Source organism: Taurulus bubalis, assembly GCF_910589615.1.
Source record: "Taurulus bubalis genome assembly, chromosome: 2".
NCBI classification, from domain to species: domain Eukaryota; kingdom Metazoa; phylum Chordata; class Actinopteri; order Perciformes; family Cottidae; genus Taurulus; species Taurulus bubalis.
The window spans coordinates 29,168,831-29,185,230 of record NC_136590.1 but is presented as its reverse complement, the minus strand read 5'-3'; the positions used below and the strand labels follow the sequence as shown (position 1 = coordinate 29,185,230).

The following is a 16,400-nucleotide window of genomic DNA, read 5'->3' as shown; positions in this document are numbered from 1 at the left end:
TGAATTCACACATTTCAGCACCATGGACAGAGTCACCAACTGATAGTGAGGATTCTTTGTCTTTCTTTCTTTCTTTCTTTTAGAAGAAGTGAGCAAACGGTGAATCTGTTCTGTTCCCTCAGCTTTCCCATGGGAACTGCTTGACAGTACTAATGCAGTAAAATTGCAAGATACAATAACAGTTCTTACTTGTATCTGCCTCACGTACACGTTCACACCCACGCGCGGATGGCAATGTCACTATATCAGCGAGCAAAATCAGTATTCTGCAATAAATGCAAATTAAATGCAAATGCGATAAGACGTATAGCCTAATAAGGCAATACGATCTTTATCGGTCTCATTACTGTCCCACATATGCATTCCTCTTGATTCAGTTGAATGCCCTATATTGTTCTGCTTCACGCTCAAGAAGTTACATACATTTAAACCAAGCTGGGAGACCCCCGAGCAGCTCTGCTGGAGCAGCGGGGTTAAGTGCCTTGCTCAGGGACAACTAGATGAGTTGGCTGACGGGTGTCTAAAGAGCGAACGGCGAAACACAACTCCACCCACATTTTTCCTCCTCGCCCCCATTGGATTTGAACCGACAACTTCCCCGTCACTGTCACCGTTTCTAAAACAGTCACACGAGGGTGTATAGAAACCAGGGCGATCCCCATGCACCACTGAATAACTTGTAGTCATGGTTCTCCTTTAAATTTCCTCCGTGCCTGGGTACTACATCTGCCACTACCATCACCAGCAGCAGCGCTGCTTCTTGATGTTGTGGTCGGGAATACGCATGCGCCCGGCATTGGAATTACTGCACTGGGAAGAATAAGTTGGACCTCGTCTGTCTTCACTAAAAGAAAAATAGACATAACATAAACATGGCAGTTTTCAGAATAAGAAGAATGAGGTGTTTTTGCGTCTGGTTCTTCCTCGTAGCGAACGTGGTGTGCGCCCAGAGGTAAGTGAGAGGTTCGGAGGATGCTCCAGTCGTTTTTTTTTTTTTAAGTGTGACTGTGTTACAGACGGCATGGAAAATACTTGGCACTTTATGGTCCAAGAATGTCTCGTATTTAAATTTTCTGTGCACCTTTTTCTCTCTTTTCTCTTCCATAGTGCCGGTGTCAATGATCCTAGCAATATGTCTTTGGTTAAAGAAACGGTGGATAGACTGTTGAAAGGTTATGATATACGATTGAGGCCAGATTTCGGAGGTAAATGAATCGTATCATCACCAACTCTGATCGAGTTTTCGCCTTGTCAGCCCGTATAATAGTACAGTGTTTAATCTCCGGTACCTCAAATGATAATTGTAATTTCGGAAAGTAAAAGAAACATGTCTTATCAGATTCTGCCACAGTATAAGGCATGTTACGATACAGTCGAGGCAAAATGTGCCAAAACAACCCAGAGTAGCGACCTGATGAGACAACATATGAGTGATGTGGGGATGAAGGTGGACGATAACATACTCCATCTTATTTATTTTAATGAAAAAGACACTACAGAGGGGTCGGTGGGGGGTGTCTGTCAACTCCCAGTGTTCGCCTATTGGAATCTAAAACAAAAAAGCTGCGTGTTTATGTTCATGTTCCAATTCAGGTGTTCACTCTGACGGAAACGTGTTTAGGGCGAGATGATTTAATGTCAACAACTTTTCGGGGAATTACCAGCACTCCCACTGGCGCTCAGCGCGTCTAATCCACCCAAAATGAACACTGCAAACTATTATCCGGCTGACAACAGCTATATTGTGTTAATGTGTGTTTTCATCACGCACACGTTATCAACCGTCTCTCATAAAATGTGTCAGTCAATCATGCAGGCTGCACCTGATGTACAGTGTCTCTCTTGCTGACTGTTGTTTTGACCTATTCTAGGTCCTCCGGTTGGAGTGGGAATGAACATAGACATAGCCAGCATAGACATGGTATCAGAAGTCAATATGGTAAGTAGGCCATCAACATCAACATCAACACCTACTTTGACAATGGGAGAACATTCTGGACTAGTCATTCCCTTCTAAGCATAAACCTTCATGGGGAATACCCTCCCAAACCACCGGGGAAACCCCCTCTAAATGCAGGCCTGTGTAAAGTGTCTTTTTCCCCAAACACTCTCTTCAATTTGTGGGCATTTGGTCGTTTTGTTTGAGGGTTGAGGACATGAATTCAACCCGTCTAGGGTATTGAAATTGGTTGACATAGATTATTACTTTCTTTTAGGTCTTGTGAGCTAATTGTTGCCGAATTTACTGAGCAGGCAAAAAGCCTAAGCATCACTAACTTCACGAAACAAATGATTTTGGGAAATAAAAGTAAAATCCAATCACCACTTTCCTATTGGGGACATTAACGTATTAGCCCAAGTCTTAACTCTGGGGATATTTCACACTGACATTTATGTTGCTCCATGAGAAATGTTTTAGAGTGTCTGTTATGGCTGGTTTAAAACGCTGAACTAGAAAATAGTGACAGTGGAATAACTTGAGAGCTGTGGATATAAGAAGTGGAGATTAAGTTTTGCTTCATACAAGTGCACCTCCTAGTGATGAGATGCTGGAACTGCACCTCAGTTTAGAGATAAACTCAATGTTGCATTATTTTCTTCATGGAAGGTCAACCCTGACACGTATGATACAGTTTACAGAGATAATTTTTAAATATATATATGTGAAAATATGCAAAATTTTGATGTGTCCACTGTCATCTTTTTTTCTTTTGTAACATTGTCTCTTTCGTTGACCTCTACTGTTTTAATTTGCAACTTCTTTACATCTTGCACAGATGCCTCCTACTGTTTCAGTTATTTAGGTGTTGCAAGCTGTGATATGAGTCATGTTGTAATCTCAGGGAACGGTTACGCACTGGAATATTTTTGGCAGCAGCACCCAAAGGCTGTTGCTCATGTTGTTATCTCTGTGCTCCTGTGGACTATGTTGATGTGTCGAGATGAGAAAACAGATGACAGATGATGCCAGGTCTATTTCCATGTATTTACCCAGAAGACCTGCACAACCATAGGCACATACATGCACATGCATACACAATGCATGAGCCCTCCAAATTGGCCTTGAATCCTTAATTAAAGGCATGTTCTGTGTAACCGATGCAAGAGCTGGAGAGATGTTGTGTTCATGCACATGTGTGCGTGTGAATGATGCAAGTACAGTATGCATGTCAAAAGTGTGCACATGGGATGCACTTCCAGGAATCAAATACTTAAGGATTATGTAAGATGCTATTTGTATCTACAAGACTTTTCACTCAATTTATATAAAGCTTGTCTCAGCAGAAAGGAAGGAAGTGATTTAGTTATGTCAAAAGGCTGCTTAATTGTTTCGGAAATAAGCAAATGTTGATATTTGGGGTATTTGTTCTTGTAAAATAGCGTAGAGCAAATATAAATCCAAGCAGAGTGAGAAAACAGGGCACAAGCAGTATTTGTATAGCCATGATGTTCCATGTTTATGATTTATAGGAGTACATGTCCAATAACAGGAAACTTCAAAGTTGTTTGTGCTTTGTTTACTATTCTCTGAACTGCTATCATCTTCTCTCGGTTACAACTTTCCGGAAAAAAAGGAAAGTATATCCCAGGTTCATTACTCCTACGAAGAAGTGCGTCATGGCCGGGGCTTATATCCACACACACCCACACACAGGGCCAAACAAAAATAAATCCCACTCGCCATCCAAACACACAAAGCCAACGCCGCACAGCTTCTTTGATCATCCCATTCCTTTGTCAGCTTTGGCCCACTAAACACCCTCTAATGTGAAAGGGGAGTCATTACCACCTGACCCATTGGAGTCTCATGAAAAGAAGAGGCCACATGTGTGCGTAATGGTTTCGGCATCTTTGATCTGCTCCCCTTCCTATAAATGTAACCACTTTTCAGGATTGCAGCTGGTGTAGAAGCACTTTCCTTTCTTCCATTTGCTCTCCCCCATCTGGCTCTTTGTCTGCCACTTATTTTGGTGTGGGGATGGAACCATCCTGTGTTCTTTATCTAGAGGGCAGATGAGAAACAGGGTAGAGGAAAATGGAGAGATGTCACAGAGGGGTATATCCAGCAGTGTTCTATTAGCCATTATGGCAGAGCAGGACACCCATGCTTTGGTGTGTATTAACAATACATTGTTATATCACCCACCACTGCTCCCTGTTGAATGCCTCGCATTGAAAGCAGAGATCTGAACTAGTGAGAAAACAGTTGATTTTTTTCCAGGGGGGCTAATAAAATAAGGAACTGCAAAGAGATTTGTCTTAAACCATCTGTTTTAGCACATTGTTACACATGTCACAGAGCAGAAGCCCATTTAGGAACAACACAGGCCTCTAACTCACTTTAGATGAGTCACCAAACTAAGTATGCAAGCCTTCAAGCGTGAGTCCCCCAGAGGACATGAAGTCCCCTCCACTTATTGTCACATAAGCAGTTCTGAGGTTCAAATGCACAACCTGGATTCAAGCATGTTGCACAGCATTTTCCACCATACCCCATTATATTTTTTCTCTTTTAACACTCTGGGGTCTGGGGTCATTTTCTCGATTTTACATCATTTTTAAATTTCCCTTTTTAAAGTCACTTGCCTATGATACATACATGTGTTGTATATCAAAACATACAGTCCAATCTCAGCTATCTTTATAATGAGGCACCATTGTCCCAAGGCACAAGTGTAAAGAGAAAATATGACTAAAGCTGAAAAATTGAAACTTGATTTTGGAAAGTTTTCATATTTGTTGTGAAAACATAACTTAACTCATGTGGTATATCGGTTTTGGTGATGGGAATTGGTTTACCAAAGGTCTTCGGTTCACAAAAGCGGTGGAATATATGAATACAATGGTAGACACATGCAAATAAATGTCAAAAACCAAATTATTATTATATGGTGGGGATGATGAGCTGTGGCTGGCTTTGAGGCCTGCTATGGTGATGTGTTGGCAGGCAGACGGACTGGGAGACGATGCTGCATGTTGTCCTCTGGACCCTCGCAGCTCTGAATCCACTCTGTAAAATACATTAATACAAGTCAGTATGAGTTCACTGAAATAAAGTTAACGGTGATAGTCAGCTATCTCCGTACGCTCTCGTGAGCTCTCGTTAGCCCCCGTTAGCTCGCGCTGTTTTTAGCAGCACCTAACGTGACATAAACACTACTGTTGTAACGATTAATGGAGAGCCAACGCTACTAGGCTTACTAAGTTCACTGTAAGAAAGTTAACGGTGATAGGGACAACAGTTGATTATGCAGCGTTCAGTCGTAGACACGGAACACGGTCCATCCCCTCCAATATAGCTTTGCTCAGGACTCTTTGCTTGGCATCTTCTAACTCACACTGAAGCTTTGCATGCGTCGTAAGACACGTCCATGTTTAGATGCTCAGACGTGGAAGTGGAAACCATATCCGGCAGATTTGAAACCATATCTCTGTGACGTATTATTGCTAAGATATAATTGTATTAAAAACGTAAACGTCTGCCGCTGCTTCGAAGCGGGCCCCGCCCCCAAAGGGTTAAAGACAAGCCTCTAGAATAAGGTAGCGACTGGTGACTGTTTATATATGCTAAGGTTAAGACTGTGCACCAATAGCCTAACTGAGTCATATACTATGTAGAAAACTACATTACATGTCACTTGGGCCTGGAGCCAGACATGCAATGGATGCTGTGGCTAGTGTTCATTACAAACCCATAAAAGGTCACTTGTTTCTGGGTGTCGGGGCCACAGTCCCAAGCCTTCGAGGGAAAAAAGCGATACGATTTGATTGTTTAAGACCTAGGAGTCAAATTTTTCACCTCTGTATTCATGTGACAGAGAGAGACAGAGATAGATAGGAGAGAGAGAGAGAGTGCTCTGACATTACCAAGTTACCATGTGGAGAGCCAGAAGCGGTGCTGGTGTTGGAGAGAAGGTCATGTTCTGAGTGCTGCTGAGGGTTCATTCTGCATGACTCAGAGGTGGACATACAGATAGGGAGACACACTGAATACCAATGTCATGTTAGACATTCAACTCAAGGCAAGTAAGTGGCTTGGCGAGCCTTAATTCATGCACTGGTCAAAAGAAGAAGGGAGAACAGGAGGCATATATAGGAATTGGCTGATTTATTTCTTTGTCTATCTTTCCAGCAATCTCCTTTTGCACTTTCTTCCACTACTGCCATTTAAGTCTCAATATTTGCTTTTGGTTGAGCTCCTTGAGCACTTGAATCCTAAGCCAACGGTTTTCACAGGGGAACAAATACTCCTGTCTGAGGATGAACTAAAGTTCTTATCCTCTTCCAACAGGCAGAAATATCATTATGGATCCACACAAAGGTCAAAAGGAGCTTATTGATTGTTGGAGAAGGATTATGAATTTCAGAGCTCTGCCATTTTTGTACCGAGTTATTTCCACCTCTCAGCAGATGTCTCTGATAGGATGTTTGCTATAAATTCATAAGGATAGCCCTGAAAGCTAGATCTATACTTCATATTATACAAATGGTTACATCATAATTGATGTCACGAAAAGGCAAGAGATAATTGCTAGGCTCTTTGATAAAAAAAAGACAAGGGAGATTGGGAAGTACTTATAAGGTATTGCATGATATCTCATCTGCATATCTGAGAGCTTCAACAATTATATGAAGTCTGCATCTTGTGTCAAGATCTATTTTAAAGCAGCCTTCAATTGTCTATTGCTGATGTGGGCAGACTCAAATTCATGGCCAGGAGTCATCAGCCAAAATAGTAAGGCAACATGATTTACATTTTTTCATGGCAGAGATGTAAATTCAACCAGTTTATAATGGCAATGGTGAGGAACACTTTACCCTAATCAGCTAATTGTAATGTTAATGATAGAAATTAAGAGATGGGTGATATCATTAATCTTTGAAGATTATGAATGCAATGTAATTTAACTTCTTTGAAAGGATACAGAGTCTCTTTTGTCACTGCACGCACACTTTTTCTCTGGCCGGGTTTCACCACAATTATGCACAAGGGTTGATCGGAGTATTCTTTGTCAGAACTCAAATTATCTCCAAACTCCTGGTTGCATAGTAACTAATAAGACGCAATGTGTGAAGATTCAGACTGAAACGCATTCCAATTGTGGAGAGAAATAAATACTCTAGATTTTTGCGCTATTGTAAAATACACTATCAAACTAGTCAAACCATCTCCACGTTATATTCAAAACTGGGAACAAGTTAATGAGCGACTAGGGATTGGTCTCAGCCCCCAGAAGTAATTCTGGGTGATAAAGCACATATTTGATGAGTACTGTTTAGGATATTATTGTAATCCAAAAAACTATTGTCAACCCAAAACCAGCCAATAGTTTACTTTGTAAATGTGCAACGATTAATCACACCCATCGAAGGGTAATTACAGTACTCAAAACTGCTCCATGAAACGTTTTAGTGACAAAAGTCCTTTGAAGCATTGCTTTCGGTGTCTCCTTTCTTATTCACAGTCTATATTCGGCCTGCTACCATATAGGGTAAACATGGGTATACTTGTACACTTTCAATGTCTCTAGTGAAAATGTACACTCTCTTTCGGTCTGTCATAAACACATTCTCAAATTCTAATCCCTCACTGTTCTCCAGTGATGCCTCCTCACGAAGTGGTATGTTAACGTAGCCTCCAGGAAAGTAGCTGTTTGAATTACGTAACAGACCGAGCAGAGACAAACTCAACCAGGGTTCAGTAAGGATTTGATTTGGTGCTGCAATGGGGAGAGGTGGAGAGAACATAATGTATGAAGAAAGCCTGGGCTCTAATGATAACAGTATTGATTTTTTTTCATTGCTCAGGATGGATGATACATCGGTCTGACTCATCTCCTTACTCTAGCACCAAGATAATTTCATTATAAAACAGCTTGAATAGGATTTAAAATGCATACTGTTGACTTATGGTGCAGTGCACAAAATAAGGGACTTCATGCATATGTAATAACTGTATATTAGGGAGAAGAAAGCAATAGACAATGTATACGTTAAGAACATTACCAAATTAAAACAAATGTTTCAAGATTAGATATCATGTTAACCACATTCTTCATGTTATCACTGTCAATGTTGTTATCACTGTACTGACTCTGATGCTACTACAACAGCAGGAGTTACACAATAAAAATGGGCCTCATTCCCAGACTGTTCCTGGGAAGAAATCTCTTTTTAAAACCCACTTACGCAGTTTTCAAGATGATTCTGATATTCAACTAAGTTTTCTTCTTTGATATTTCTTCTTTTGGTAAGAAGAGAATATACCCACACTCAAGAGTATATGTTTGAGCAAAATAATATTTATTTTGCATTTTTCTTCCATTCTCCAGTTGTATAATATATGATTGAAATAAAAAACAACAATATTTTCATTATCATTAAGACTTTTTAATAATTATTTTCATTACATATATTTTACAAAGCATCATGGTCTTTAAAAATAGAAAATCTATAAACTATCACGATCACACAACAGGCTTTTCTCAAGACTAAAAATTATATTTAAAAGGATATTACTGAATCCTGGCCCAATCTAACTAGATATCATACAGTATGATTTTGGCAAGTTAAGGAAGTAACCCAACTTGTTTTTTGTTAATGTAAATCATAGACTCATAGGCAACATGGCAGGTCCCCAAAAGTGAAGCCAAATATCTTAATTGCCTCTTGGTGGCTGGCTGCTGTATAGGTCATCAAGCCTGCCCCCATCTCAAAGATGGTTTCTGTAATTGTAGGTAGTTAATGCTGATGTATGTTCATTTTTGTGACAAGTTTGGTTCTAATTTGTTAATTTGATGCGATAAAAAGGGAATGGCAGCTGCGTTGACATGGAGCCAGAGAATCAGGATGTGTATGGAACCTTAACTAAAATTAAAAATTTGATCATGATCATGAATATATAAAGATATTTCCAGCCAAACAGATTTCGTAGTGCTATCACACATATTGAATGATGCAAAAAGCTCAATATAGCAGCGCCTGTATCAGGGATATCGTGGCTTCACTTTTTAAAGTGGCAGGAAGTGAAGATGCGTAATTTGTTTGTCAATGTTGTAAATTAATCAAATGCTCCCAATGCGATTCCCTCAACTCGTTTAACCCCACTTAAGCCCCAGCAATTTTTCTCAAAAATTCCGAATGGTTTGCATACCCATACTGAATACAGAATCTCTCTTCAACCACAAGGGCTATTTGAATAATTTCAAAAGATATAATATACAGAAAACACTTAAAACTAATTAAGAGGTTAATGTAGCAGTATATGTGTTGCTGGTTTATTGGTTGATGATTGAACACAGGAAATAAAAAAAATAATTCTGAAAAATAAAAAACCTCCAGGATGTATTTCCTCTTTTTAATTATGCATATCACCACTTCTTATAAAATAGTACTATGGGTTAACAGTATTTCTGCAAAGTTTGAGTTTGAATAAGTGAAGTTGAATATTTTTAGTAATTCATTTAGTGCACATTTCGTGTACCGTAGGTTTAGATCTGCTGAAAGCCAAAATGCCCTAGCTGTCATCCTGGACCTTGAACGCCTCTGGTTCCAACACAGACAGCCTCTGCTCAAGCAGATGCACCCATACATACCAAGCAAGGCCGTGTGGGATATTGTTTCATCCATAAGTAAGTCATATTTAAGTTTGTTGGCTGGTGCTGAATGTGGTCGGTATCTTGCTGAGGCTTTGTCTGACAGTGGATTTGGCAATTGGCGGATTCTGTAGGTCGTAAGCTTTCCAGAAAAGTGAGCTAATTATGTGTGGCATCAAGCTAGGGATATGAAAATTGATTTTTCCATAACTTGGGGAGCTCTATCTCTCAAGTCCTTATAGTCATATTTATGGTGTATGTTAATATTTATGGTTGAATTGTGTTATAAACATGTAAAATGGACTTGTATGCTCTTGTAAGGCCAGGCTTTGCAGTTTTCTTTGCTATGTCACATCAGTGGCTTTGGTATCATTTCATGGGAGTACGAGGACTTGGAGCGTGAGGAAGAGCTTCTGATGAAGAATTTTGCCACTATTTTTGGGGGCACCTGTGGTTTATTTAAGACAGACGTAATCATTGCCATACGCATAGTGATACGCCAAGACATACCAATAGGTTATCATTCACACTCTTTCTAAAGCAAAAAAGTGATACCGAAGTAGTAACAAAATGATCCTGACACAAATACAGTGCAATAATCAACATACAATTAAGCTGGAGGTAATTATGTATTTTGTTGGTCAATAGACAGGCTGTTAAAAACCAAGTCAATCATATAGAGCAAGCAAATCCAAAATACTGACGGTGTTAGGCAGTCAATCAAAAGGCAGGCAGATGGCCATATATTTAACAGGAACAGACAGGGAAAACAGCAAAGCAAGAAGACAACATAGACAGTCTGGCACAGGATAACTAGGCTCAGTGTCCCCTCTATACTCGAGCTAAGTACAGATGAGGTGCGACTGGGTGAGCAGGTCGAGCAGGACCAGGGAAACTCAAGAGCAAAAGGTGCAACTCAGGAACAGGAACAGACAGGGAAAACAGAACAGCAAGGCAAGAAGACAACATAGACAAACTGATATGCTCTAGTAAGGCCTGACTTTGCAGTTTGTTTTGCTATGTCACATCAGTGGCTTTGGTATCGCTTCATGGGAGTACGAGGACTTGGAGAGTGAGGAAGAGCTCCTGATGAATAATTTAGCCCCCATTTTTGGGGGCTGTTGGGGTTTATCTCTTCACTGCCCAATGCACAGATATGACCAATGCAGTAGGTCAGCTGGACAAATCTCAGGTCTGATACCAATTATCTAGGTGATGGTGGATTATATTCACTCATACCAATAGTATTTTAGGGAACGTTTATTTGTTTAGCTGTCTATTTTAGGCCTTTATTTATTAGGCATTGATGTGAGGCTTCCTTTCGTTGCCAACATATTCACAACCAACCTACTGTGTCATTTTCAGTTTACATTTTACAACCCTTTTCATTTGGCCACGTCTTTTCTACCTCACTCCTTTTTTTCCCATCCGAAGAGACTGTCAACAACCTGCTACATTTATCCACAGATTCAGCAAAGAAAGAAAGAGCAAAACATGAAGCTTACACAGGAGCTGTATACATTGAGCTTGCATACGAATACTGAAAATATGTACAACGTGTTCGTGCAGAGGAAAGTCACAGGGGATGTTGGAGGCAGCGAAGGAGGAGTGGATGAATTGTGTGAGTGGAGCGCTGAAACAACCCATTCCCCAACTTGCATTATTCATGCTGGTAGGTTTAGATACATGTGTCTAGCTCTAGAGAGTTTTGGTAATCCATTTAGATTACACTGTGTGCCACTTGAATGCAGAAAAAGTACATACATTAAGTGGGTTGTTTGCAGACTGAAAAGAGGATTTTTTATGTCACAAGTGAATACATGACATATGGGCAGGTGGTTACCCCATCAGCAGAACCAATTACCTCAATGTAAATGAGGGTATGAATGAGCTGGCGGATGTGTTGCTGTGCGGATGGTGGTGATCATGATGATAAAATAACGACAGAAGATGATGTTTCACTTCATATGGAGGATAAAGAACAAGCAGAAGAAAACCAGGATAAATATATGTGAAAGAATCAACAAAGTAACATTTTATAGCTTTGCTGTCATATGAGAGCAACTATACATCACACATTAGAGTAGTGGTAGCAACTGACTCCGCCACTGGAATGCTGGCGGGCACAGCCAGAAGACTTGCCATTTTGTTCCGCGTACTTCACAGCATCTAATCAATTTCCCAGTGACTTGGATGTGAGGTCAACATTTAAAAAATGTGAATATACAAATATGAGATGTTATGTAAGAATGAAGTTTCAACCCATGAGTCAGACACAGTTTGTACAGTTAAGTGTTATTATGAAAAGCAACACTATGTGAAGGGAATTGACTGAAAGCTGTATGTTGGTAATATTATCTAAAGTTAATATCCTGGAGCTATACGTGTGTGTGTGTGTGTGTGTGTGTGTGTGTGTGTGTGTGTGTGTGTGTGTGTGAGTGTGTGTGTGTGTGTGTGTGTGTGTGTGCATTAACTCTGGCTTATTCCACTGAGTTGAAGACCTCCACTGTTGTTCAAAAACTATTTAAAACATCAAATTAGCCACTCGGTACATATGCTTTCATTACAATCAACTTCAGAAATGCAGTTTTGAGTAGATCCCACAAACACTACTGGCGCACACATTTGTATTAACACACAACTAGTCACAATACACACAAATAGCCACCATCAATTGCACTTGTTTCTTGGGTTTGAGTAGTTTTTGCCTACAACTACAGTGCCCATGCTGTTATTGGAAATTACTTAGTCCTGTAAAAAAAAAGAAAGTCAAAAAATATATTTATATTGACTACGATTTAACTTGTTTAGCCTCAGTAAAGTCCCAGCCAAACGTCCAGGATGTATTTCCTCTTTTTAATTATGCATATCCTCGCTTTTTATAAAATAGCACTATGGGTTAACAGTATCTCTGAAAAGTTTGACTTTGATTAAGTGAAGTTAAATATTTTTAGTAATTCATTTAGTGCACATTACGTGGACCGTAGGTTTAGGTCGGCTGAAAGCCAAAATGCCCTAGCTTTCATCCTGGACGTTGAACGCCTCTGGTTCCAACACAGACAGCCTCTGCTCAAGCAGATACACCCATACATACCAAGCAATGCCGTGTGGAATATTGTTAGGGATATCAGAATTGATATTTTCATAACTTGGGGAGCTCTCTTGAGTGACGTTTGAGTCCTTATAGTCATAGTTATGGTTTATGGTAATATTTATGGTTGAGTTGTGTTATAAACTTGTCAAATGGACTTATAGGCTCTTGTAAGGCCAGGCTTTGCAGGTTTTTTTTGCTATGTCAAATCAGTGGCTTTGGTATCATTTCATGGGAGTACGAGGATGTGAGGAAGAGCTCCTGATGAAGAATTCTGCCACCATTTTTGGGGGCATATGTGGTTTATTTAAGATATACGGTAATCATTGCCATACGTATAGTGATACGCCAAGATGTACCAATAGGTTAGCATTCACACTCTTTCTAAAGCAAAAAAGTAATACCAAAGTAGTAACAAAATGATCCTGACACAAATACAGTGCAATAATCAACATACAATTAAGCTGGAGGTAGTTATGTATTTTGTTGGTCAATAGACAGGCTGTTAAAAACCAAGTCAATCATATAGAGCAAGCAAATCCAAAATACTGACGGTGTTAGGCAGTCAATCAAAAGGCAGGCAGATGGCCATATATTTAACAGGAACAGACAGGGAAAACAGCAAAGCAAGAAGACAACATAGACAGTCTGGCACAGGATCACTAGGCTCAGTGTCCCCTCTATACTCGAGCTAAGTACAGATGAGGTGCGACTGGGTGAGCAGGTCGAGCAGGACCAGGGAAACTCAAGAGCAAAAGGTGCAACTGGAGGAGGTTAGAAGAATTCGGAAAAGAGGAAATAGTGAGGAGAAACTAAAGGCAGAAGAGGGAGGAGAGGCAGACACAGCAGCTGTGGGCCTGACAAGATTACCTCAGGTTTTTCTGCAGTCAAAATCTCATAAACTGAGTGTACAAAGATGTCGGTGAAAATCGTGACTGAATCGTTAGGCAGCCATTATGGCTGTACTCACTGCAAATATCTCTTTAAATCTCATCAGCAGTCTGTGCAACAGGTTTCTGCAGATGCCCACAGTTTGGTATTTTGATTTGGTGAATACTCTTTAATTAAATGTACCTTTTCTCTGTCTTACAGCAGAGTGTGCAACCTTGTAACACTATTTTACCTCAGACTTTGGCTACGAGTGAAATATCTCCACAGCTATTGAATTGATTGCCAAAAATGACTGAACGTTGATGATCTTCTCGTTATGCATCTATACAACATCATCATGGTTTACAATCAAATTGATAACATTCCCATCAGTCTCAGCTGAACTTTGTAGTTAGTGCTAATTAACAGTTAGCATGCTAACGCACCTAACATGGGTAACCGTCAGAGTGGCTTAATTTAGCAGCCATGTGGGTTCTTTCCTGTAAAAGGAAACGTATAGACACAATGGAGAATGACTACGAGTACAAAAAAAATATGATATTACTAAAAATGTATCTTTGATAGCGTGTTTGCTCACCCCTTAGTTGTATGACAAACAAAAATAATTTCAGATCTCTTCTGCAAACAAAGTCTACCTTTTAAAGCTGATTCCATTAAATATCCCAAGAACCCTGCAGCAAAACGTTGTGTATGGCAAGACATGTTGTATGCCTTTGTTTAGGATCATGACCATATTACTGCTTTTATGAGTCTTGTCATACAACACATATTTGGATATCTTTTGAGCATATGCAACATTTAACATTTAGAAATAAAGTGGCATACACCAATCACGGCACACACACAGTCATAAAGTAGCTGATTAATAAGTCATTATTAATGTTACAGACACTGCTTATTGTACAATTAATAAGGCAGCTCTAAATGTCAGGCGAAGGAAGGTGTGTAATTAATTCCCCCAGGTTAAACAAGCTCGCTAGTTAGGCATCTGATTCACTGTTGCCTGTGACAGTGAATGATAGGGTGGATGTTTAGCCATCAGAGATGCAGCTGTATCTGACTGTTAAAATGGAGTGTCATCTATTTTGGTTGGCATAATTTAGGGAATTGACAGCATATTGTCACTGTGTGATCCGCTCAGTGCGGGGCAATAATTCCCACGCCTGTCCTGTGTCAGGCTGACGTTACTCTCTTCTGCTACGTTCCCTCGTTCCTCTGTTCCTCACTGTCTGGTCTCTCTCACTCATGCATTCTATTGGCCTGTTTGACAGGGAGATAAGAACGGGGCACTTCTGCAGGGGGATTAGACAGAGTTAGGAATCAAAGTGTTTTTATCGGCTGACCGACCATTTTTTTTTGCAAAATTGTTGCGGTGAACACAATGCAACACATTCTCACTTCCAACTCTTGTTCAATGGCCCAGTGCAAAGTGCTCCGCTCGTTACTTCAGAGTTCACAGGACACGAAAAGTGTCTGCTCTTTATATGCCGATAGTATCTTAAATAAACTTTCAATGTAGGCTTAATTAAACAACAAAACTAGTTGGTTAGGTTTAGGCAATAAAAGCACTTGGTTACGTTTCGCTCTCTGAGAGTTGTCGCTTGTGCCCTGCACGGGCCACTCTTGCCACCACACTTGTGATATACTGTATATATATATATATATATATATATATATATATATATATATATATATATATATATATATATTATAACACAAGTGTGGTGGCAAGAGTGGCCTGACATTATGTGTGACATTATGTGTTATGGTCGCACCCTTTTATATAATATATATATATATATATATATATATATATATATATATATATATATATATATATATATATATATATGAGGGAGCGACCATAACATTTTTCATACAGCAATATTATGGTCACCCTCTTATATGTTGATATTTTTTCTTCAGCGTCAAGTAGTCAACAAATGAAGAAGTAAAGAATGTGACAAACATCTAGCCATTGGTTCTCAGACTCGTCTGAAAGCGCGTCAGATGACACATGTGGAAGGAGACGGTAATTTACATACCAAGTATGTTATGGTGCAAGCAAGATTCAGGTCAAAGTAGGTCATTTTCCAATTCTGAACCGAAAAACACGGGTTTTGGACTATATATGCTTCCTAACATGTCAATGCTTTTGTTTATTGTGATTATTATTGCATTTAGATGTTTTAGGTCTTAATCTTTCTAAAGATGTGCATTATTACTTGATGGGAAGGCAACGAACAATACAATTTAAAAAAAATTCGGGGAACAATCGAGGAGTCAATTTTGGGGAATCTTGCTCAGACTCTTGATCATATTTATGCTAAAAATAAGTAAAGTTATTTTTTTTTTAAAGGCAAGGAGATGCAGATTCGTTAGAGATCAAGCACAATAGGGTCTGGTATTCATATCAAGGTCATATGATCTGTAGAACACCCAGGGTCCCATAATTAGGGGCTTAAGTGAAACAAGTCTGCATCATCTGCTTCATAAATGTACAGTGACAAGAGGAGCTGAACAAAAACACAGCCTAAATGACTTAAACCAAAGTCTACAGTATGTAAACAGCATTGTGTACATTGTTGATCATTGTTACATATTACCTGACAACTGTTTGGCTTTGACAAGTGCTGACTGGAGTATTTTTCAGTTATAGAGCTGATATGGCTCATGTCCAGGTGGTTATTTATGTATTAAAACTGGTACATTATCTCAGACACTTACAGTTTGCTGTGCCCATATATCACCAATGATGATGCAGTATGTCTTTTTGTCACTGTCGGTGTGTCATTGGAGAAAAACAAAAAAAACTACATTTA

General features: G+C 39.6%; 1 protein-coding gene across 2 annotated transcripts in view; it reads left to right on the top strand.

Moving 5' to 3' along the window:
- Positions 1–872: 872 nt before the first annotated feature.
- gabrb2b (gamma-aminobutyric acid type A receptor subunit beta2b) overlaps positions 873–16,400 on the top strand; it is a gene marked incomplete at both ends in the record, with an annotated part of 65,396 nt that continues 49,868 nt past the window's right edge. The window contains 3 exons of one of the 2 annotated variants that reach the window (XM_079214167.1): positions 873–952; positions 1,108–1,205; positions 1,872–1,939. In XM_079214167.1, the coding sequence (XP_079070293.1) occupies positions 873–952; positions 1,108–1,205; positions 1,872–1,939 (246 nt within the window). Of the gene's footprint in view, positions 953–1,107; positions 1,206–1,871; positions 1,940–16,400 lie in introns of those variants that run through there. The other variant, XM_079214168.1, reaches the window with a different exon arrangement.